Source organism: Caloenas nicobarica, chromosome 5 (assembly GCF_036013445.1).
Source record: "Caloenas nicobarica isolate bCalNic1 chromosome 5, bCalNic1.hap1, whole genome shotgun sequence".
In the NCBI taxonomy this organism is placed as follows: Eukaryota; Metazoa; Chordata; class Aves; order Columbiformes; family Columbidae; genus Caloenas; species Caloenas nicobarica.
Genome location: NC_088249.1, coordinates 15,647,153 through 15,670,632, shown reverse-complemented (window position 1 = coordinate 15,670,632; position 23,480 = coordinate 15,647,153). Strand labels below are relative to the sequence as shown.

The window sequence follows — 23,480 nt, the reverse complement described above, 5'->3', positions numbered from 1 at the left end:
GCCAACCCTAAAGTGGCGGTGAGCCCAAGGACCTCTCAGGTAAGGTTTTGATTCCTGTCTCTCCCAAGGAAGAAAGCAGAGCTGCGACTGGAAAGGTTGGCAGGAGGTGCTGTCGCTGAGCTTGGGATGTGCTTGCGAAGTGCATGGAGGCGACCAGTTCTTGATGCTGAGATGACACTGTGAAGGGACCCTAATGACAGTTCCTGACAGTTCGTTAGTGCCATCAAAGTGTTCTACCCATCCAGTAAATGTCCTTTCCTTGAGTGAACTCAATGTTATCTTACTTAGGACTGTGTTTCTGTGTATTGAGTGTTCGTGCTCGTGTGCTGGCATCAGAGAGCTGCTGGACAGCCTCTGTGAGGAGAGCCCAGGGCTGCCCTGTGCTGGACCTGGGGTTCCAGCTGGTTCCAACAGACCCACCGCAGGACACATCTGAGCCCCTCAACCAAGACAGTGGCACCTCTGGGAAAGTGTATTTAAGAAACAGTAAAAACTGAGCAGCAGCTGTGAGAGGGAGGAGTAAAAAACATGTGAGAGAAGCATCCCCACAGACACGCAGGTCAATGAAGAAGGTGGGGAGGAGGTGCTTCAGAGATCTCTGGAGAAGAGATTCCCCTGCAGCCCTTGGAGAGGACCATGGCAGTACAAGTTGTCCCCCTGCAGCTCATGGAGGACTGTGGTGGAGCAGATACCCACAGTGCAGCAGAAGACCCCACACCAGAGCAAGGGGAAGTGCCCCAAAGGAAGCTGCAGTCTGTGGAAAGCCCATGCTGGAGCAGGCTCCTGACAGGACCTCCTGTGGCCCCATGAAGAGGAGTCCACATTGAAGCAGTCTGATCTTGATTGACTGTACCCTGTAGGAAAGACCCATGCTGGAGCAGTTAATGTGGGAGGCAGACCACGCTGGGGCAGGGGAAGAACATGAGAAGGAAGGAGTGACAGAGATGAAGTGTTATAAAATGACCACAACTCCCATTCCCCATTCGCTTGCACCACTCAGGGGGAGGAGGTTGAGGAGTTAGGAATGAAATTGAGCCAGGGAAGAAGGGAGGGGTGGGAGGAAGGTGTTTTTAATTATGTCTTTATTACTATCCTATTCTATGTTTAATTGTAAATAAATGAAATTAATCTGTCCCAGCACAGCTCTTGGTTTACATTGTGCTGCTGGTAACACCACCTTCTGCCTACTCAGTGCTCAGGAAGATGTCCGAGTCACCTTGCTGCACCCCAAACATCATCTAATGGAGAGAAACCTCTTGGAGGTGCTCATCATCCTAACTTGCAGAAACAGGTGGAGGGCAACATCATTAGCTGGAAGTTATTTACTCAGAAGCATCTACCACCTAAGAAAGGAAGGGTTTAACAGGTCTGTGTTTCCTTTCCCTTCTTAGCCACTGAGCCCTGGAAGAGCTTTGAAGAGGAAAGAGACTTCTCCAGGGATTCAGAGTGGAATGAAAGGGGGGGAAAGGATGGTTTCTCAGCAGAAAGGCTATAGATTTGTGGTTTCTGAACTGAGGACTTGACATGCAGGAAATGGGAGACATAGGGAGTTTCTCAGACAGGAGTAGGAAGGTTTATCTGCACGCAAGCGACTGTGTGGCACTGATGATGAGTAAGTGAGGTAGGGAAATCTTTGTCTGTTGAAGATCCCATGGCTGCCTATTTGGCTGGGACATTTTGAAACATGGCTCACTCATGCTTGTCCCTAGCTGTCTGCTTGTAAGTGAAGAACACTTCATGTTACACCTATTTATTTGTTAATTAGGGACCAATTCTACTTCCTTTTTGCAAAGAAGTCCCTGGGATGTGCACAAGCAATCTTCTTTTCACCAGGAGTGCAAGTGCTCTGGCCTAGTCTTCTGCGGCAGCTGGGTTCACAATTTTCCCCACGAAGAGGATGCTGTGGGTGGTTTCGTCAAAAATCATCACCAGGAAGGGCCTGTTGAATCTGATGTAAGGAGGAAGAGAGAACTCCGTACATGCAGATGTTGGTACGATTTCTATCACAGTCACTGCAGCAGCCTCTGTGCCTTGCTCACTAACGGCTACCACAGCCTTGTGAATTGCCTGTAAGGGAAGCAAAGATTAAAATCTATGTACAGAAGAGTGAGAAACATCTGGTGAAAAATGTATTTGCTTTAACACTGTGAGAAGGTAGTTTTTAAAAGAAAGCACAGAATGAGCATAGAACTGGTGTGAAAAGGATACTAATGTCTAGTCTTTCCAAGGCAAGCAAAGTTTGCTCTGAGTTCAGGGAGTTTTCTTCAACACTCTGGCAGAGTGGAATTTGGCTTCTTGCAGAGACAGAGCAGCATAGAGAACAGTTTTTGTTCTGTTGCTTCTCAGAGTAAGATTTTGTCCTTAATATTTAACACAGGAGAAGAATGTTTTCATTTTGCATCAATTTCTGTGTATGCAAAAGAATTATTTATGCAAAGACACAATAGTGACAAGATTCATATGGTGTCTTTCTGTAACACAGCCCACTGAGATGACTTTACAGGGCTTTCTATGGTAGATATAGCAAATTAATATTTCTAAATTCATGTGATCTTATTTCATTGTCTTTGGTCAGTCCTCCATAACATATCTGAAAATTCCTCTCATGAGGTCCTTTTACCCTTTCTCTATTCACTCTCTCTATATCTGTAATCCAAGTGTTTACACATGTAATAAGATGTTATTTAGTGTGAGGAATCATACTATCATTAAATGACATAGGTTGTAAGGACCTCTAGAGGTCATCCTATGCAACCAGCCACTCCACAGTGGGTCAACTCTGACACTAGATAAGGTCGCTCAGGGTCTCATTCGGCCAGGATTTAAGTGTTTCCAAGGATGGAAATTTTTTATGACCCTCATGCTGGATTTTTTTTCATAGTATCTGATGAGAATTTCCCATTTTCTCTCTTGTGTGCATTGTCTCTTGTCCTATCGCTGTGCACCTGCAAGAAAAGTCTTGATCCACCTTCTCTGCGCCCTTCTAATAGATATCTGTAGCTAGTAGTAAGAACCCCCCTTCACCTTCCCTTCTCCTGACTGAATAGGTCCAGGTGTCTCAGCCTCTCCTCATACATCCCGTGCTCCAGCCACATGGCCATCCTGCTCACCCTCTACTAGACTTGCTCTGCTCCAGTATGTCCACACCTCCCTTGCCCCGGGGAGCCCCAAACTGGATGCAGTACTCTAGAGGTGGTCTCACAAGTGCAGAATAGGGGGGAAGGATCACTTCTCTCACGACACAAGGCACATATTCCCTGGGACACTAGGAAATCACTTTATTTGTCTGTGTCCAGTTTTGTCATTTGTGAAATGGACAACTTTGTTGTCCATACAAATTCAGAGGTGTTCAGATAATGCAGTAATGAAAAGTGTGCACATGGGATAAGAATGACTATTCCCAAATTTATGTCATATCTATGACTCTTGTCATGTATTACCTGTTTTATACTGGCTTTTTGTGAAATTATTCCCGTTATCCTTTCCATATCTGTTTTCTTCTTCAGAGACTTTCAAGTGAATTTGCAGGATCACTGTGCAGTAAATTTAATATTAATTTAATATTAAACTAAGAACTAACAACTAAACTAATAAATAATTAAATTAATATTAAACTGTAGGAACAACAGACATTTAATCCCTAACCTTCTCCTTCCTTTATTACAATCAGTGAGCCATGACCACACTCCAGAAGTGGGATCAGCCTACTTGCAGAGATAAAATCTGCATGTAAGCAAGGCAGACAAATCTCTTGATTACCATCTCTGTTTGAATACTTACTTTGGAAACCTTCAGAAGAGTTTTTTCTGCCACTGCAGAGAGATCAGCCTGGTCACTGAACACTTCTGTCACACCCATTTTCTCAAACAGTCTCTTAACATCATAGGAGCCAGATATGGTGAATTTTGGAAGGTCCAGGTAGATTTTTCTTTTAGAAAATAAATGAAAAATGAGAGTTTATTATTACAAGGTCCCTCAATGTGATAGCTGTTGCAGGTATACACCCATCTCAAGTGCCTGTGAAGCTAAGGCTTGGCTTTCTGAGACAATGATAAATCTCATGTTAGAAAAACAAAAATTGGGGTACTTGTCCCACCAACCACAGTCTGATCAGTGATACAGGGACACAGTGCTGATTTGTGAAAGTGACTGGCTGGAAAGTATCATCCAGCCTGGAGAAAAATAAAGTGTATTTTCTTTTGGACTGGATTCTTCCTACTTGAGGTGGGCTCCTGAGGTTAACATGCCCATGTGCAGGATCCTCAGGGCTGGTAGCATTCCCACTGCTGTGACTGGGGGAGCTGAGGATAGGGGTCCCCTCAGGTATGAATTTGTCCAATACCTTGTCTGAGTTAATCAGCTATGCAATGCTTGTTCCTCACAGCTGTGCTTAGCGACTCATTGTGGCATCCTAAGCTTTACCTTGCCTGGATGAGTAGTTATGGCCTGTTTGATATTTAAACAAAGCAACAATTAAAATAATACCTTTTTTTAAGTGATTGCATCCAATTAGATACTGTTTCTTTTAGCAGAGCATCCTCCACCTGCTTCATTGTCCCTTCATCAGGCAGAACAAACAATGCAGTAGCTTTTCCTTTGTAGGGGATTTCTACTACCCAGCAAGACAACTTCTCATCCCTATGGATATTAAAGTCTTTATGTTTATGCATCATTTTGACCTTAACAGAATTCTTGGCATCCAACAAGAAGTCATCATCTCTGGTCTCCAAATCGTTGAAAGGTTTTTCCCAGTAGCCTTTTGACAAAAGAAGGAGTGTAGAATTGAATAAACTGAAAAACAGACTAATAAAGGCATGTCACATTAGTTGATGCTTAAAATACTGTATTAGAACTGTAAAGGCAACAACAAGCCTATCTCAGTTTAACAATGCTTGTTCCCTAGTCATGAAAAGAAGCTTTACGACGTTTCAATGGTTCTAATAAAAGTCACACAAGAAAAACATAGACTGAGGGTTGCGGTGGAAAAGAAATGAGCCTTTGCCTGCTAAGGCAATGGTAAAACTTCCATGGACTCCCATTATAAAGGCGCCAGGCTTATTCCTTTCATACAAGTGTAATCTGTGTTTGACCTTGTCCTGTACAGCCAAACACCTGTGCCTTTTAACAAACAATCATAAGTTCTCAAGCTTGTCTTTTCTGAATATTTTCAGCTCTGAACTTGGCTTAAAAGTGTTATGACATTGATCAGTTCTTCTACGGGTTCTTTTGTTTTTACTCATATAAAAAATGATTCTTCATACCTGGCTTTCAAGTATTTCCTTATGTAATTTCAAGGTAGAAAGACATATTTTACATTAGATGATAGCATGGGTTCACAATGTGAAAACAGTTATGTTTCTTAGGTCTGGATAAAACTTCCAGAGCTTATGTATATAACTGCTACGTAAGTTCGTCACTCACCTTTAAAGAAAATGTAGTTAACTAAAACCATCATGGTGTCCAGATCAAGACTCTTGAGTAAATCAACAATTTTCCCATGGGTTTTTATTTCTATGTACTTATTGATTTCCTGTGTAGCATCTGCAGAATTTTGGAAGTTACTAGAAATAACTTCAGAGTAATAAAAATTTGTGACATCATCTAAAAATTTTTGGAGCAGTTTCAGTCGGTTGTCTATGAAGAGGGCATTGCCCATGGTCAACTGGACTTCTTGGTGAGGGTCGTTCAGCAGCTGGAGGAGATGTTGAAATCCCTCATGGATTTCCTGCTCCTCCACCTCCGTCAGGTTGAAGGCAAGGCCGTTGTGCAGCTGAGTGAGCGTGTTTGATCTGGCCCCCAGGGAGAGCATTACAAAGGCAGTGGAGATGCTCACAGGAGAGAAAAAAATGTTCTTGTTGCCTGCCTCCTCTCTGACCTGCTTGTAAAACCTAAACGCAAAGTCGGCATTGCTGGGAGCTATCTTGACATGAGCCAACTTTTCGCCTTCAGCCTGGGAATGTTCTTCTGGGGAATGGGGTATGTTTTGTACCTGCTGTTCATCACTGAGGTCGTACCTACTACACTGACCCTGGACTTGAACTCCAAGAAGCAACAAACACAAATGCAACACAGGCTTCATTTTCCTTCTGAAGATATTCATATTCCTTCTGAAGATTATCTGTTAAGATAGAGTAGAGCAACTTTTAGATCTAGAGAATTTTATCTTTCCTGCATAAAAAATAGTTTTTGTATTCTAGATACTGATTTTCAGATGTCAGTCTTTAGGATTACTGCTCTATTTATAAATACTCTTCTACTTGGCCTCCTGGTTAATCTATTTCTAGTCAGTTCTCAGTTTCTGATCAATGAGTAAGGGAAGGAAGATATTAATGTGACATCACTAGGAAAGAATTCATGTTGTGTAGGCTTTTGTGAGGTATTACACCTGAAAAAGTTCTTGCCTCTGACCAGCATGGCCTAATTGCACTCCTAAGTGCTTTTGGGTGCATGGCTGAGTCCACCTATGGGATGCATGTATATAGTGAGTACTTTGGCAGAGGGACTGGCTTTTACTAATATGTTTCTCTAGTACCTGTGGTCTTGTCAGACTTGGGTATTCAAGCAGTGCAGTGATACAACGTTAGTTATAGCTGTTCATAAAATTCATCTAAATGCTCACCCTTAAACTGTTTATATCTTTCTGCCTCTTGTGTAGGAGCTCAGATCTCAAGAACTATGTTATTTCAAAACACTACCTTAAACATTTCAGCAAATTGAGGATAAACCAAGAAAGTTTACTGACTCTCTTTACTGCACATAAAGTATCCATAAGGTTGCAAAGCCCAAGACTCAAGAGCTAGGAAAAGCTATAGTTGAATCTGCTTTGCTGTGTATGTGCAATGTGATGGCCTTTCCTCTTCCTTTAACTGACATAAGCAAATTCTACATAATCCCACAGTCTCTCTTCTGCCCTTTTCAGGGGAAGAACCATGAAAAATACTGGATAAGAATGTTCTCCATAGGGTACCTCACCTAAGTTACCTCAAATGACAAAAACTCAAAAACATGAAGTAGGCAGTGGCCTGCAGGAAAAATTAGACAATCTGAATGTTGTTCATAGCAGCTGTATACTTATTCTGGAGCACCAGATTCTGCCCCAGCATCTGTCTCAGGCTGTGTATGTAATGCCAGGTTTAGGTCTTACATTGAACTTTTAACGGGAAGTAGTTAATTCTGGGTTGCTTCTTTTCTGGCTGCCCACTATAGGTATGCACTAACTGGCATTATTTGTAGGGCTGATTAAATTATTAGATAATGGATAGTTGGGGGCACTGGTTAGCTATTTGAGAGGCCTTTGATATTAGAAACTACTAAAGTGGAAATCTTGAAAAATAGCCAAAACAATAAAACAAGTGGAAGAATGAAATGGCTAATCTTTACCATGGGAAAATGTTAGCTTGGGAGAGGATAATTTCTTAACCCCCTGCTACATACCCATAGGATAGGAATGATTTATATACACATTATATGTAACTTATACTGTGATCCCTCTCAGAGGGAGCTGAGAGAAACAGGCACAAATTAGATATTTAGAAGGTTATTTAAGGATAAGATGCATGGCAGTCTTCCTAATTAGCAATGACTAATTATTTCCATTAAATCTACATTATTTCACCCCAGGTAAGTATACAATTTATCTACACATAGGAATCTACCCCCCATAGTTATTGCTATATAACCACCATGTCTTACAAAATAGAGTCAGAGTTGGTCAGACCATATTTCTGCAAAGAGGTTTTTTTTCATGATGTATGCAACTACCCAGAAAGTTTATTGCAGTGTTATGTAAAATGACTAAGGTTCAGCAGGCACAAGCATGCTGTTGCTTAACTCTACCAAAGACAAGCTATTTTTCCCTCAAGTCTAGGCCTGCCTACATAGATAGCATTAATCTTTCAGCCCAGCCCTAATGCTTGGCGAACCATCTGAAGGATGCTACTCTTTTCAGGGAGGAACTTCCAGGAACAGCAGAGTTTCTGCAGTGATTCCTCTGTTTTCTCCCAGGACATGCAGCAGCACCCAGTGTGTCAGGGGGAGAGTGGAAAGTTGTGCTGTCCCTGCTCAACACTTCCAGGCACCAGATCCTCTGACCCTGGCACAAGCCTCTTCTTAGGAAAGGTTATGACCATTTTTGTTGGCAAACTTAGAATCATAGAATCATTTTGGTTGCAAGAGACCCTCAAGATCATTGAGTCCAACCATAACCTAACTCCAGCACTAAACCATGTCCCTAAGAGCCTCATCTATATGTCTTTTATACACCTTCAAGGATGGTGACTCCACCACTTCCCTGGGCAGCCTGTTCCAGTGCTTCACAACCTTTTTTTGTGAAGAAATTTTTCCTGATATCCAATCTAAACCTCCCCTAGTGCAACTTGAGGCCATTTCCTCTTGTCCTATCACTTGCTACTTGGGAGAAGAGACCAACACCCTCCATGCTACAACCTCATTTCAGGTAGTTGCAGACAGCAATAAGATCTCCCCTCAGCCTCCTTTTCTCCAGGCCAAACAGCCCCAGTTCCCTCAGCCACTCCTCATAAGACTTGTGCTCCAGACCCTTCACCAGTTTCATCACCCTCCTCTGAACTCTGTCCAGCACCTCAATGTCTTTTCTGTAGTGAGGGGCCAAAAACTGAACACAGGATTCAAGATGGGGCCTCACCAGTGCTGAGTACAGTGGCACAATCTCTTCTCTAGTCCTGCTGGCCACAGTATTTCTCATACAAGCCAGGATGCTGTTGGCCTTTTCGGCCACCTGGGCACAATGCCGGCTCATGTTCAGCCGGCTGTCAATCAACACCCCAGGTCCCTCTCTGCCAGGCAGCTTTCCAGCCACTGTTCCCCAAGCCTGTAGCACTGCCTGGGGTTGTTGTGACCCAAGTGCAGGACCTGGCACTTGGCCTTGTTAAACCTCATACAATTGGCCTCAGCCCAACAACCCAGCCTGTCCAGATCCCTCTGTATGGCCTTCCTACCCTCCAGCAGGTCAAGACTCCCACCTAACTTGGTGTTGTCTGCAAACTTAGTGGGAGTGCACTCAATCCCCTCATCCAGATCATTGATAAAGATATTAAACAGAAGTGGCCCCAATACTGAGCCCTGGGGAACACCACTTGTGACCAGCTGCCAACTGGATTTGGCTCCATTCACCACAACTCCTTGGGCCCAGCCACCCAGCCAGTTCTTTACCCAGCAAAGAGTATGCCCATCCAAGCCATGAGCAGCCAGCTTCTCCAGGAGAATGCTGTGGGAAACAGTGTCAAAGGCTTTACTGAGGACTAAGGACACAACATCCACAGCCTTTCCCTCACCCACTAAGCGGGTCACCTTTTCCTATATGGAGATCAGGCTGGTCAAGCAGGACCTGCCTTTCATAAACCTATGCTCACTGGGTCTGATGACGTCGTTGTCTTGTATGTGCCACATGATGGCACTCAGGATGATCTGTTCCGTGACCTTCCCCAGCACCAAGGTCAGACAGACAGGCCTGTAATTCCCCAGATCCTACTTCTGGCCCGTCTTGTAGATGGGCATCACATTTGCCCACTTCCAGTGAACTGGGAACTCCCCATTTAGCCAGGATTGCTGATAGATAATGGAAAGTGGCTTAGTGGTCACCTCTGTCAGCTCCTTCAGCACCCTTAGGTGTATCCCATCTGGCCCCATAGACTTGTGGATGTCTAAGTGGTGTAGCTGGTCACTAACCATTTCCCCTTGGATTATTGGGGCTTTATTCTGCTCCCTGTCCCTGTCTTCTGGCTCAGGGGTGTGTGTACCTAGAGCGCAACTGGTGTCACTATTAAAGACTGAGGCAAAGAAGGCATTTAGTACCTCAGCCTTTCCCCTCATCCTCTGTCACTATGTTTCCCCCTGCATCCACCAGAAGGTGGAGATTCTCCTTAGCCCTCCTTTTGTTCTGATGTATTTATAGAAGCATTTTTTGTTCCCTTCTATGTCAGTGGCTAGAATCAGCTCTAGCTGGGCTTGGCCCTTCTAATTTTCTTCCTGCATAACTTCACAGCATCCTTGTGGTCCTCTTGAGTAGCCTGCCCCTTCTTCCAAAGGTTATAAATCCTCCTTTTTTCCCCCCAAGTTCCAGCCAAATCTTTCTATTCAGCCAGGCTGGTCTTATCCCCACTAGCTCATCTTTTGGCACATGTGGACAGCCTGCTTCTCTGCCTCTAAGATTTCCTTCTTGAATAGCAACCAGCCTTCCTGGACTCCTTTGCCCTTCAGGACTGCCTCCCCAGGGACTCTGCCAACCAGCCTCCTAAACAGATCGAAGTTTGCCCTTTGGAAGTCCAAAGTAGCAGATCTGCTGACCACCCTCCTTAGTCCTCCAAGAACAGAAAACTTGATCATTTCATGATCTCCATGCCCAAGGTGATCTCCAACTGACATGTTATGCAGGAGTCCTCTACTCACAAAAACCAGATCCAGAGTGGTGACTTCCCTAATTGGCTCACTGACCAGTTGTGTCAGGAAGTTGTCTTCCATACACTCCAGAAGCCTCCTAGACTGTTTCCTCTCTGCTGTGTTGTACTTCCAGCAGAAAACTGGTAAGTTTAAGTACCCCATGAGAACAAGGGCTAGAATCATGAGACTTCTTACAGCTGCCCACAAAATATTTCATCTGCCTCTTCATCCTGGTTGGGTGGTCTGTAACGGACTCCCACCAGGATATCCACCTTATTGGCCTTCCCCTTGATTCTTACCCATAAACACTCAACCCTGTCATCACTCTCATCAAGCTCCAGACAAATCAAAACACTCCCTAACATACAGGGCTACCCCACCTCCTCTCCTTCCTCGCCTATCGCGTTTGAAGAGTTTATAGCCATCCAGTGCAGAACTCCAGTTGTGGGAGTCATCCCACCATGTTCCCATGATGCCAACTACCTTGTAGTTTTTCTGCTGCACAATGGCTTCCAGCTCCTCTTGTTTGTTGCCCATGCTTTGTGCATTTGTATAGATGCACTTCAGCTGGGCTATTGATCCTGCCACCTTTTTCTGGTGAGAAGCCCTAATTCCTTTGTGGCCATTCCCAGGCATTTCTGCAGTTTCTAAAAAATCTATAACCTTTGTATCTCTTCTACCGCATATGTCTCCATCCCCTGCCTCCACTGAGACAGCAGACCTAAGGGCTTCGCTAGCACCCCATCCCTCAAATGCTGGCACATTGCCCTTGGGTTTCTCTGCTGCACCTGGTTTTCTTCCCATTTCCCTTCAAATATAGTTTAAAGCTTTTTCAATGAGCCCTATTAACTGCTGCCCAAGGATCCTCTTCTTCCGTTGAGACAGGTGCATCCCATTTGTTGCTAGCAGACCAGGTCTTTAGTTTCTGGGACAAATGCTACACCCCTCCCTACCTTTGCCCATCAGACAAAAGACAATGCCCTTATCTGCAGATCTTGGAGAAGCCTGAGAGGGTTTGAAGATACTTTATCAGCTAAATGTTCTAGTTCAGAGTATAAGCCACCCCTAGCAATGAGTAAAATTTCCCAACTTATCTTAGGGCAAAATATTTGGGTATTGAGGAATCCACAGACCATTGTTTTTCCTGACAAACTTACTTTTGAAACCTTCACATGAGGCTTTCCTGTGATTCCAGACAGATCAGCCCAATCAGAAAACACACCAGTAACACCCAGATTCATGAACATTTTCTTTTAAGTCATAGGTGCCTGAAATTGATAGTTTTGCAACATACACCTCTATCCTCCTGTTAATTCAGGCCATGACCAAAAAACCCAAAATTCTGCCGGTGACACCAGTCCTGCAGCCAGGTATTGATCTGCTGGGTCTTCCTATATCTTTCATTGTCATACCATGCAACTGGGGGGAAAATACAGAGGAAAACACTTCTTGTGCTCCTGATGACTTAACCAGTTGTTCCAAGGCCCTGAAGTACCTCTTGATTGCCTTTGGATTTCCCTATTCAGTCTCATCACTGCCTACTTGAAAAATTAGTAGAGGATAATAATCAGAGGGCCTAACCAAGGCAGGAAGTTTTCTCTTCACATCTTTAACCCTGGCCCCAGGGAGGCAGCAGACTTCCCTAAGAAGCCCGTCTGGCCCACATATGGAGCCTTCTGTTCCCTTTAGAAGAGAGTCTCCTATGACCATGACCTGCCTTTTTTTCTTTACAGCAGCTGTTTTGATAGAAGGTGCAGGTTGATTTATCCTCTGCAGCACCTCCAACTTAGTTGGACCACTTTCCTCAATATTGTTGTTTTATTCCACTTCCAGAACCTCATACCTGTTTTGCAAGGGAATCTGGGAAGGTGGGGTAGTCACAGCACAGACCTTCCTCCTTCTGCACCAGGCAAGAATGTGCTGCCATTGCCCCCTATCCCTTGAGTCACTAGATTCCACATCCAGAGCCTCATACGTGCTGTACAGAGGCACCTGGGAGGGCAGGGTGGGCAAGGGGCAGTTTTGCCTGCCACCCCAGGTGTGGACTTGCTTCCATTCACTCCCTTCCCTTGACCGTCTTCGGTCAGGCCGGGGGAAGATATAGGACTCCCCTGATCTTGGTTTTGTACTGGTGGCCTTTCCTGTCTCAGGGAGGCCAGAGCTTGATCCCACCAATTTCTTTCCTCTCTGACTCCCTGATGCTTCTCAACCTTTGTACCTTCTCTCTGAGCTTTACCACCAGGCTGAGCAGGTCATCCAGCTGCTCACACCTCATGCAGCTGTTATCTCTACTGTCATCCCTACCAGTGAAAGGCTCTGGCACTCCCTGCAGCCTGAGGTCTGGACGGCTGCATGTTTCCACGGCAGCTCTGTCTGGGTTGCTGCCTCCTTCCTGGAGAGTGTAGAGGACCTACCTTTGCCCTGGGTGGATACCATAGCCAGGCTCCTTCTGCAAGGTTGATAACCAGCAACAGAGATAATCTGTTGAGCTGGCAGAGCTTCCCCACCCTTCCCGCTCGCCTTGCCTGCATGAACTGCCACGCTAACCGCCAGGCCCGTTTGCTCACCCTGTTCACTGTGCTCCTGGTCACCTGCACTCCTTAGAACCACATTGAAAATACCCATGGTTGCTCCTACAATGAGCCCTCCGTGTCAGCCCCTCTCATGAGATCTGCCGGTTCCTGACGCATCTCTGCATGCCCGCAGGGTTTTCCTGGCTCCGGGTTCCCCTGCTTGCCTCCTCAATCCATGCTCAAGTGTGGGACCTTACCTTAACTGCCTCTGCTCCTCCCTCGTTGCTGACCGAGTGTTGCTTTCGGTTTTGCTGCATTTAAACTTCAGAGCAATCAGCCCCTCAGCAATTCCAGATAGGTCAGCATGGTTAATGAATGCATCAGCCACACCTAGTCGTTTGAAAACTCTCCCTTAGGTCATAGGTACCAGAAACAGAGACTCTTGAAAGTCTCTCTTGTTGAATGCAATGGGAAATGAGGGTGAATCACCACGCATGGGTATCACCAGCATGCCTGCCAGATGGCAGTGTCTGTGAGAACCCAGGGAAAGCAGTTTGTTACTTCTCTGCACAGTCCTGTTGGTGCAAATGGCTGTGTCGCCAGAGCAGACACCACTGTGAGATGTGAGGCTAAACTGGAATACTCGTGCAGAGTTTTGCAGGAAGCAGATCTATACAGGGAATTTCACAGCAGAGGATATGGAGCTTCTGGATGCTTCTAGATAAGCAGTGGCTGGGACAGAGCCACTCCTGCTCCAGGAGCCAGGGGAGTCATACAAAGGACTGACAGACATGCTTTGCCCATTGGCTTGGTAGTGGTCTATATGGAAGGAATTAAGGAATAATTTAATTATCTCTTTCCATACTGTCTACCAGTGACCCTGCTCAGTTATGTAATATGTCTTGGTTCCTCCTTACAGGAACAGTTTCATCCCATGTCATTAACTTACTTCTGTTGCTCTTTGGTCTTGAGGTTATTATATGCCAGCTTTGCAAGTTATATTTCTGGCAGTGGAAACAAAACATCAGCAAGATTATAAGGAATGAGCAAGAGAAATGTGCACTCTACATGATAAATCCTCAGGCGGCCTTTTATTTTTGCTTTATAAAGATGTATCACTCAAGTCTGTCTGCAAAAGTTCATACAAATAAATTTCTTGACATAAATAACTCAATTAAAATAATGAGATTGGCATCATTGCAAAATTCGGCATCATTGCAAAATTCAGCATCATTGCAAAAATCGGCATCATTGCAAAATTCATCACACTGAAAGAAAATGTGTTTCCAAGAGCATACAAGCGTTTAAGGCCTGGTGTGAGTTCCACTGGAGTTGATCATCCAGCATTTTAATGTTCAAGATGGGTAACCTCTCACTGAGAGCTCATCTTAGGTTTTACTGCTGTATTTTCCATAAAGTTCCCAGATGAAGGCATTGGAATTGTAGACCTGCTCGACACTGACAAGGCTTTTCAAAACAGGTTGTTATAAGTTTTTTTAAAATTACTAGAATAAAAAATGGAAAAAATAAGTAACAGCAGATAGACTGCAAGACCAAAATTTTGCTCTCATATTGAATTGTAGCTTGAATTTATTTTTTCCAAAAGGTACATCAAACTCCAGTAGTTAAGACTACAGACCAAAAACCTTAATCAAGTTTAATCATACAAGAACTTAGAGATGGCATGTGTAACTACCAGAATGAAAATAAATGACGGTAAAGGAAAGTGACAGGTCCTCCTGGGTGTCAGTGAGGTTGAAGGCCAGCTCTCCTGGCACCTGAGCCTGGCTAGTAGATCTGCAGCCCTGGGACAGCAGGGAAAAGACAGCAGAGATGCTGACCATGGGGAAGAAAATGCTATTGACTGCTTCTTGAGTAGTCTCTTGCCTGTAAAATTGGAAGGAAAAGCCCATGTTGCTGGGGACTATCCATTGGCAGCACCCAAAAGGATCTCCCTCATGGGGATGCTGCTCCTGCTTATTCTGCTTGTGGTCACTGGACTGTTGACAGCCAGAGACAACAGGCTCAAGTGCAGCAAAGGAGCATTGCATGCAGTCATGTGTAAGGGAAAAGTAAAACCTATTCAGCGTTTCTTCATCTAATTGTAAATAGATTTAATATCTGGGTACCATGCCAGAAAAAACTCCTAAATTCATCCATCTGGACCTTGGAGAACTTCATAGTTATTACTTTATCAGGTTATCGCAACATTTGTCTTTCTGATGCGTCAGTAAAACCATTTCTAAACATTTTTAGCAATCAAAAAATATGAGTTTCCCTTTGGCCTGGCACTGTCTATGAGAATGAATTGATCACAGGGGATCTGGTTACCTCTGCTTCAGCAGTAGTTTGGCAGCAGTATTACTGCAGTCATGGTCTGCTTTATTTAACATCACTGTCAGATTTGAGGAGCGGGGAGCTGTGCACTTCATCACCTCCACCTCTGGGTGCCTCTGAACAGTCGTTGGAAGGAAAGCTGCATGACAGTGGTCTTGGGTGCCAAGGGGATCCAGCTGCCAAAAGGAACTCTCTAATAGTCTTTTTCTGGCAGCTAATTCCAGTTTGCAGAGTCAAGGCATCACCTAGCAAACAGCTTGCACAGCTGTCAAAAAACTGTCAGGTCCTGGAATCAGTGACAGATTTTCTGGTTCAGAACAAAAGTCTTGGTTTCAATATTTTTAAGGTGGGGGGGACATAGACAACAGACAGTGGCTATGCTGCCACAGCAAGTTGTATCATGTTTTAAACTGCATTTAAGTCTATTTATATTACAACGTTAATATAATTAAACTTGCATATTTTACACTTCATTATAGTTTCTATGTATTCAGCTGTGAAGTGTTTCAGGTATCTGCATCGTCAAAGCATTGCTGTATCATCTGAGGACCAGCATAAATCCTTAAGAAGGAGCAGCCTTTTGAAAATAAGCATGCACAGTTGCTGTGACAGCAAATGCACAGGCCTGGTCAGCAGAAACCACCAGAATACATCCGTGGGAAGTACGTGGGAGTTTCACAGTTTGTAATTTGCAGTAGGTTTGAAGGGTATTTCCTGAACTGCCTAATCTTATTCCACAGAAGGACGAAGGGTCTGCAGTTCCCTCATTTTTGGGAAGTAGCTGGCAAAGGTCTATCAGCATGACCTTGTCATTTGTCATTCAAAAAAGGCAGATCACCAGCAGAGGGGTAGCTAATAGGGCTGAGTGACAGAGGGACAGTTTCCCACCCCTACTTGGTCACTCTGGCTCCATTTGTACTGGTACTTTGAGCAGTGCTGCAGCACAAGCCTGGCCATCAGCCTGCAACCGCTCATAGTCTTACATTTTTAGTACAATTTCAGACACACGTATCACTCATGCCATCTACAATTCTTCCAAACAAGTGTTGAACATGTTTTTGGAGTTAGCACAGGCCAGGGAATATTTCCAATAAACAGCACGGATGTCTTGCAAGGTCAGAGTTAAGCAACATGGACATGAACTGTGATGAGCCAGCTGACCTCATGGCTAGAGAACAGAGCAGTTTATTTACTAGCTTAGATGTTAACTTTGGGAATATAATTAAACTCAATGGTTTGGGTTTTTTTTACCTCTTCTGGCTATTCATACCCTATCCCTTCCAAACTTCTATCTGTTGATGAAACACAAGATTACATCCATAAAGCAATGCCAGCATCACCTTTGGGTGTCTAGCCAACTAAAATATTCCTCAGCTCTGACTTAGCCACTGCTTCCACATAGGATGTTTGTGTAGAGTTTGTTACCTTAAAGGGAGACTCGAAGAAACAAACATGATGTGGGTGGATGCCATCAGCTGTGAATGTCATAAGTGAGAGTATGGCAAAAGACTTGAGCTTCAAAGGAAGTGCCTAGGCCTGGTCTGAAAGTGACTGACTCCCCCAAAGCGTGACTTGAAGCTATGCCTTTCTTTTCCTAGGAGCCCTACCAGTGTCACAAGACATCATTGCTTCAGGCACCACACACACAATGGTGTAGTTTGCAGAGAATTAATTAGGATTTATCTGCCAAACCTAGTCCCCATCCAGGGAAAAACAGAGCTGGAATTCCATCTTCCAGGAAAATACCCTTACCAGTACTCCAAGTCCAATGCTATCTCTCCTTTTGCAGGGGTCAGCCTGACAAGCCTGGAATTCAGAGTATTGGAGGTATGCGATTGTCTGCCTTCACGAAAGGGAGGTGTTTGAACATGAATATTCCTGAATATCCTGTACCTAAGGCGTGTATACACACAGACTGGTGTGGGCAGGTAACAGTTGCCTTGGAGAGGCTGGACCCTATGAAGTATCTCCTTCTCAGGTATTAATTCCTCTATTATCAAATTGACCTTATGACCCAATAGACTTAAACTTCTGATTTGAAAAATTGGCACAGAAATCCTCAGAGGAACAAGCAATCATTTTCTCATGCAAATAAAACATGACCTTTCCCCATCAATGGCAGCCATGTGGAAGAGAAGAACTAGGATATCCCTGGGTGGACCGCATTTGTATTTTCTATTTCTGTGTCAGCCCTCCAGCACCAGGACCTGGTGAAAGCTCGCAGCAGCTGGAGCAAACCTCAGCATTTTCTTTCCTTCCTACCTACAGGCCAGAAGTAGTCTCTTTGTTCAATCTTTATTTACCTAAAATGTTTTAAACTGTTTCTCTCAGCTGGATGCTTACCTTGTTTTACAAAAATGCCATACCCTGGTCAATAAAGGCAGGTTTATAAAATTATTAATAATGCAAGAATAGAAGTATCTCAGTGGTTACTTTCTACTAGAGGAGGAAACAAGAAAAGTTTTTTTAAGAATGACCACAATCTTGCATCATTTATTTGAAAAAAGAAAAATTTTAGTAACCATTTTAATTATTAATAATGATAATTTTAATCACATTGAACTATAATTGCATGAAGAATGCAATTCAAATCAATAAGACAAGCCACTGACCAGTCATTTTTCAGCTGGGTTTACAATTTTTCCCATGAAGAGGATGCTCTGAGTATATTGATCGACAATCAACAGCAAAAATGGACGGTTGAATTTAAGAACAGGAGGAACAGAATGAGGAAGAAAATCTGTGCCACTGACTGCTGCAGCCTCTGTGCCATTCTCATGAATCTTCAGCAGCGCCTTGTGAGCAGCCTACAATGAAATAAAGCAAGAATTAATGTAGGTGGAGGATGGGGCATGAAATGATTAAAATTAGTACTAAGTTAATTCTGCTACTGCCTTTCACAAAAATTGCGCGTAGGACAGGAACCAGGAAGAAGACCACTATAGTGCATGATGGGGTTTTTTAGCAATGTTGTCTCAATAAGTAAGTATTGTCATATTCAGTGTTCCTCACCACAAGTGTATCCAACACAGATCCTAGGGATGCACACCTTGTGGAATTAGTTGAAAGTAGAATACTCAAGAAAATTAGCAAGGAATGACAATTTCAGAGGGAAGGGAAGTCAGGCTCCAGAGCTGGTCTGTATATATCCTTAATAGCTCATGCATTACGATTTAGTCAGTAGAAATTCAGCCTCGTACCATTTTTAATTTTTTTTCTAAATTATTGTTGGGCATATTTAATCTTCTTGTTTTACCAGCCCTCAAATGTTAGAACATTGTAAATGCTGTTTTCAGAATGGCTGCAAGAATGCTAGCCCTTTTCTTCACTTTATCTGTTTCTCTTCACATTATTTTCAGGAAATGGGAAGTTTTCCTCATGCCCGGCCCATTGTTCATGATTAGCACTCATCAGGGCCTTCAGTGGCAGCAGAAGTTTTAAAATCCTTTAAAATTATAGAATGCATATGTTAGGAAAAGGCCACTTTTTCTGCTACATATGCTGATGCAAAACATCTCCAGCACAGATACCCATGGGCACTCCTTTCACATACAGAAGCTGGGCTGTATTTAGTTTCTGGGACAAATGCTATGCCCCTCCCTACCTTTGCCCATCAGACAAAAGACAGTGCCCTTATCTCCAGATCTTGGAGAAGGCTGAGAGAGTTTGAAGTTACTTTATCAGCTAAATGATCTAGTTCATAGTATAAGCCACCCCTAGCAATGAGTAAAATTCCCAACTTATCTTAGGGCAAAATATTTGGGTATTGAGGAATCCACACACCGTTGTTTTTCCTGACAAACTTACTTTTGAAACCTTCACATGAGGCTTTCCTGTGATTCCAGACAGATCAGCCCAATCAGAAAAGACATCAGTAACACCCAGATTCATTAACATCTTCTTTAAGTCATAGGTGCCTGAAATTGATATTTTTGGAATATGCACCTCTATCCTCCTGTTAATTCAAAATAAAATGATGGCAGTTATTGTAATCAAAGCATGTCTTGGAGACTTCCAACTTGCTGGTGTTTCGTCTGTGCTAAAATGTTAGTCTTTTCATCTGAAAAAGATGGCAACGAAAAGAAGATGGGAAGACGGTGGTCTGGAGGATGAGAAAGGAGAATGACATCATCTGGGCTTTCTTATGTGATTCTGAAACACATTCACTTGAAGGCAGAGCAAGCAGTGATGGTGCATTTCTGGGACTAAGTTTGCATTGTCTTTCTAACCTTCAAGGTTTTTCTTTCGGCATTTACAGCCCGTTCTCTCTGAGGGATCTGATTGCTATGTTGCAGTAATACCACTCTTAACACATTGGGCTTGAGACAACGGAAATGGAGACGCTTAACATCAAGTAGAAAATGTGTGAGGAAAATATTAAATTTCCCAGCTTACAGATTCCTTCCTTCATCACAAGGCAATGCTGATTCTAATTTTTGCTGAAAGTATCAAATCATCGGATCATTTGGTCTGTCCCTTTATAACTATTCCATTGCTTAAATCTCCAATCAACAGCAAAGGCTAGTAAATGTAAAACCTGATCATAATATTCAGACTTTGGATTCTGACTACCTTGAATCATCAAATCAGAATTCTATATTTACCGTTGTTCAAGTGATTCTTCCCATTTAGACACAGTGCCTTTTGTCAAGCCATCTTCCAGCTTTTTCATTTCTCCTTCCTTCGGCAGGATAAACAATGCTGCAACATCTCCCTTGTAAGGAATCTGTACCACCTCACAAGACAGCTTTGTGTCAGAGTATGTTTTATAAAATCCATCTCGAGTCATCATCTTCACTTCAACTGAGTTCTTTGCATTCACATGGAAATAATCCTTGCGAGTCCCCTTAATATTGAAAGGATTTTTCCAGTAGGCTTAAAACCAAAAGAAAAATGCTTATTTCAAGGAGGTTATACTATTATAGTCCAGACTAATGCACACCAGATAAATCCATATCTGAATATTTATACTCATACTTAAAGATCAGAGGTATTCCAAGTTTATTAAAGATCTTGTTCCTTGTCATCTTTGCTATATTGTGTTTGATAACAACTAAATATCCCAGGTTAAATGTCATATGGACTTGTACAACACCTTTCTAAGTCAGGTAAATTACATTAAGTAACTTCATATTATCTTATGTTTTATTTGAAGAAAATGAAACCTGACCAGGATCCAGCAAGTTCCCTCTGGTTTCAGAATATTGCTTGTAAAGCAAGTTCCATAGCAGATGTCTACCTTTTAAGAGGTAGCATTTTAAACTCCTTCCATGCTTTTTCATATGTTCTCCATTTTGTAGCACCAAGCAAAATTTATATGCAAGAAAACCCCAAACTTTTGGGCCTGATCATAGCTGCATTATGGTAATTGGAATAGGGATTCAAAGGTTTTAATCTTCTAAATGGTTTTGTCTTGATGTTTATTCAACTGAATTTTCTATGATATTTTATTTTGTATTAAATCAGGTCATTCACTGAACAAATACACAGGGATCACAGCTTGCTATTCTGTGTGTGAAAACATCGTAATCTTTAAAATAATAAGTAGATGAACACTGACAGAAAAATTTACAAATATATACATCTGTTGTCCTCTTGCAATTCCCTAAAACTTAAAGATTGTATAATAAACAATTACACTTAGGAGCCTAAACATACGCTAGAAAAAATCAGATGCGGAATAGTTTTCAAATCATGAGAACTTTGTATGTTTCTTATCATAATAGCCTAATCTTAACACTGGCCTTTCTTTTAAAACTAAATCAGAAATAATCTGGGGCATTTGTTTTAGTGCAGGTGAAACTGAGGTGCTGCAGTAAGTAGCATCTATGTAACTTACCTTCGAAATAAATGTAGTTAACAATTACCATTAGAGTGTTTGGATCGAGGTCTTCAATTATTTGTTTTATATTCCCATGGGTTTTGTTCTTTATATGATTGTTGATCTCTTTTTTAGCTTCAGTGGAATTCTGAAAGTTACTAGAAACAACTTTTCCTTTGTACAGTTTTTTGATGTCCTTCAGAAATGTTTTGAGTGGCTTCAGGTGTTTGTCCATGAACAGGGCAGTCCCCATGCTCAGCTGCACCTGGCTGCCAGGGCGGCTCAGCAAGAGGAGGAGATGGCGAAAGCCATTGTGTATCTCCTCCTCCTGCATGTTGGTGAGGTTAAAGGCCAGTCCTTCCAGCAGCTGAGTGTGACTTGTGGCTCTGGAGCCCAGGGACAGCAGGGCAAAGGCAGTGGAGATGCTGACTGGGGAAAAGAAAACATTCTTGCCGGGCTCTTGGGTGGTTGCTTGCCTGTAAAACCGGAAAGCAAAGTTTGTGTTGCTGGAGACTACCCGCTGGCAGGACTCAAGAGGATCTCCCTCATGGAAGTGCTGCTCCTGGGGCTCAGTTTCCTTGATCTTGCCATTGTGGTGGTCGACCTGGGTCAGGCTGTGGACAGTGAGGCGATGCACGGCCACCAACAAGCACAGCGGCAGGGTGGCCTTCATCGTCCTTTGCAGCTACGGTGTGGACAGAGAATGAAATGGCCTTGAATACTGGAGGTCAGCTGTGTCAGCTCCTCATCTTTTATTTCTGTCTGCTACTACCATCAACAGCTATCTGGTAATCACTATTATCTCCTGACATGCTCCTTTACTATGGAAGCATTTTTTAAATCCTTGTGCTTTTGAGTTTATCTGTAATTCCTGTCCATTGCTGCCTACTTCGGTTCTGCTTTACTCTAGAAGTCCCTTCTTACTGGAGAAAGAAACATGTGGAGAAAGAAACATGTGAGCATTGCAGAAAAATAAGACAGAGAGAACAAGTCTGTCTCTGTGTAAATCTGTTTTATGGTGAGGCAGCACATCAAGAGCAACTTAATTATTTTATGTTTATCTCTAAGAACTCTCAGGATTATTATGCTATTAGTGATTGAATGAGGCTTACGTCAAATGACAGTACTATGTCAAAGGAAAACAATAAGAGATTGCAGCACTCAAAAGTGGTATTCTTTCGCTCATTTCTGACTCATTTTAACATATAAAGTGACTAATCACAAGAGAGCTGTTAAAATTTTTCTACTTCGATGCCTGATGAGGTCAGAATATGTTGCTTTATTTTAAACAACCACTCATGCGACATGTCTTCCAGATGAATTCCTCTCTGTGTGCACCCCAACATCCTGGTCATGAAATGGTGAGGTCACTAGTGTGGGCTTGGCCCCTCCTATCTTTCCAAACCTTGTATCAGCAGGAAAGCCTCCTTTTCGTAAGGCAAATAGGTCCATGGCCAGAATGGTGCTCAGGAATGAGCCTGGATCATGGCGTCTGTGACCCTTTTTTGTTTGCTTATTGCTTTCTCTTTTGCTGGTTCGACCAAGAACATGTTGAGATGATTTGTAGTGTCTAGGATGTTTAACCTGCCAGAAAACAGGTAAGAGCTATTCCAATTAAAAATTGTGCTAATAACTCCAAATAGCCTTCACCTTGTCCTACTTAAAGTGGAACAGCTTTAGAGAAGATCACACAAGTTATCTGCTCACCTCCCAGTCAACAGCAAAGGCAATCAGAGACATGGGTTCAGCAGAGTAAATGAGATGTTTATTGAGATTTCTCCCACCCTGTGTCAGCACTCTGATCCGTAAGATTTGGGTGAAAAGAAACCATGTTGTCCTTCCACAGCTTTGCTCTGTGAGACCTGAGTATATCAGGACTTACAGGGGAGGCTGACATAGCACAATCAATTTATGGGTCCTATCTGGACCATGTTGTTGTACATAAGACAGCTCATTCACCTCAGTTTTCATTACCTGGTTTTAATCTTTAGGGAACATTAGTAATGATAAAAAATAAGGTTGACAGCTGGGAAGCCAGAATACTTCCCCCTTGTTAATGAAACAAATTTCTTTTAAATGTGAAGGATGCGGTGTCTACTACAGGCTGCCCAATCAGGAGGAGGCTATTAATGAAGCCTTCTTTCTCCAGCTACAGGAGACATCATGCTTGCAGGCTCTTGTCCTGCTGGGGGACTTCAATCACCCTGACTTCTGCCAGAAAAGTAACATGGTGAGCTGTAAGCAATCCAGGAGATTCCTGAAGTGCTGTGAGGATAACTTCCTAAGCCAGGTAATAAGCCCTACCAAGGGGGATGCAATACTGGACCTGATGGTCACCAATGTAAGTGAGCTAATTTGTGATGTCAAGATTGGAGGCAGCCTGGGCTGCAGTG

General features: G+C 43.1%; 2 protein-coding genes across 2 annotated transcripts; both read right to left on the bottom strand.

The window, feature by feature from the left end:
- Positions 1-1,851: 1,851 nt before the first annotated feature.
- LOC135989245 (alpha-1-antitrypsin-like) lies at positions 1,852-6,079 on the bottom strand. Its single transcript, XM_065635956.1, has 4 exons — positions 5,422-6,079; positions 4,486-4,756; positions 3,781-3,928; positions 1,852-2,067 (listed from the first exon to the last, which is right to left on the bottom strand). Exons 1-4 carry the CDS (start codon positions 6,077-6,079, stop codon positions 1,852-1,854), a joined length of 1,293 nt encoding a protein of 430 aa, XP_065492028.1.
- An 11,734-nt stretch (positions 6,080-17,813) lies between these two features.
- On the bottom strand, positions 17,814-21,760 carry LOC135989392 (alpha-1-antitrypsin-like). Its single transcript, XM_065636200.1, has 4 exons — positions 21,106-21,760; positions 19,871-20,141; positions 19,074-19,221; positions 17,814-18,073 (listed from the first exon to the last, which is right to left on the bottom strand). The coding sequence occupies exons 1-4, from the start codon at positions 21,758-21,760 to the stop codon at positions 17,882-17,884; spliced, it is 1,266 nt and encodes a 421-aa protein (XP_065492272.1). The 3' UTR covers positions 17,814-17,881.
- Positions 21,761-23,480: the final 1,720 nt, after the last annotated feature.

Excerpts from the sequence above, each read along its gene's own strand:
- LOC135989245 (XM_065635956.1), bottom strand. The coding sequence starts at position 6,079 with ATGAAGCCTGTGTTGCATTTGTGTTTGTTGCTTCTTGGAGTTCAAGTC. Across the intron at positions 3,929-4,485 it reads ATGCAATCACTTAAAAAAAG|AAAAATCTACCTGGACCTTC; the intron begins GTATTATTTTAA and ends ATTTTCTAAAAG. Across the intron at positions 2,068-3,780 it reads CTCTTCTGAAGGTTTCCAAA|GCAATTCACAAGGCTGTGGT; the intron begins GTAAGTATTCAA and ends CTTCCCTTACAG.
- LOC135989392 (XM_065636200.1), bottom strand. The coding sequence starts at position 21,760 with ATGAAGGCCACCCTGCCGCTGTGCTTGTTGGTGGCCGTGCATCGCCTC. Across the intron at positions 19,222-19,870 it reads GAAGAATCACTTGAACAACG|GAGGATAGAGGTGCATATTC; the intron begins GTAAATATAGAA and ends TTGAATTAACAG. Across the intron at positions 18,074-19,073 it reads CTCATGTGAAGGTTTCAAAA|GCTGCTCACAAGGCGCTGCT; the intron begins GTAAGTTTGTCA and ends ATTTCATTGTAG.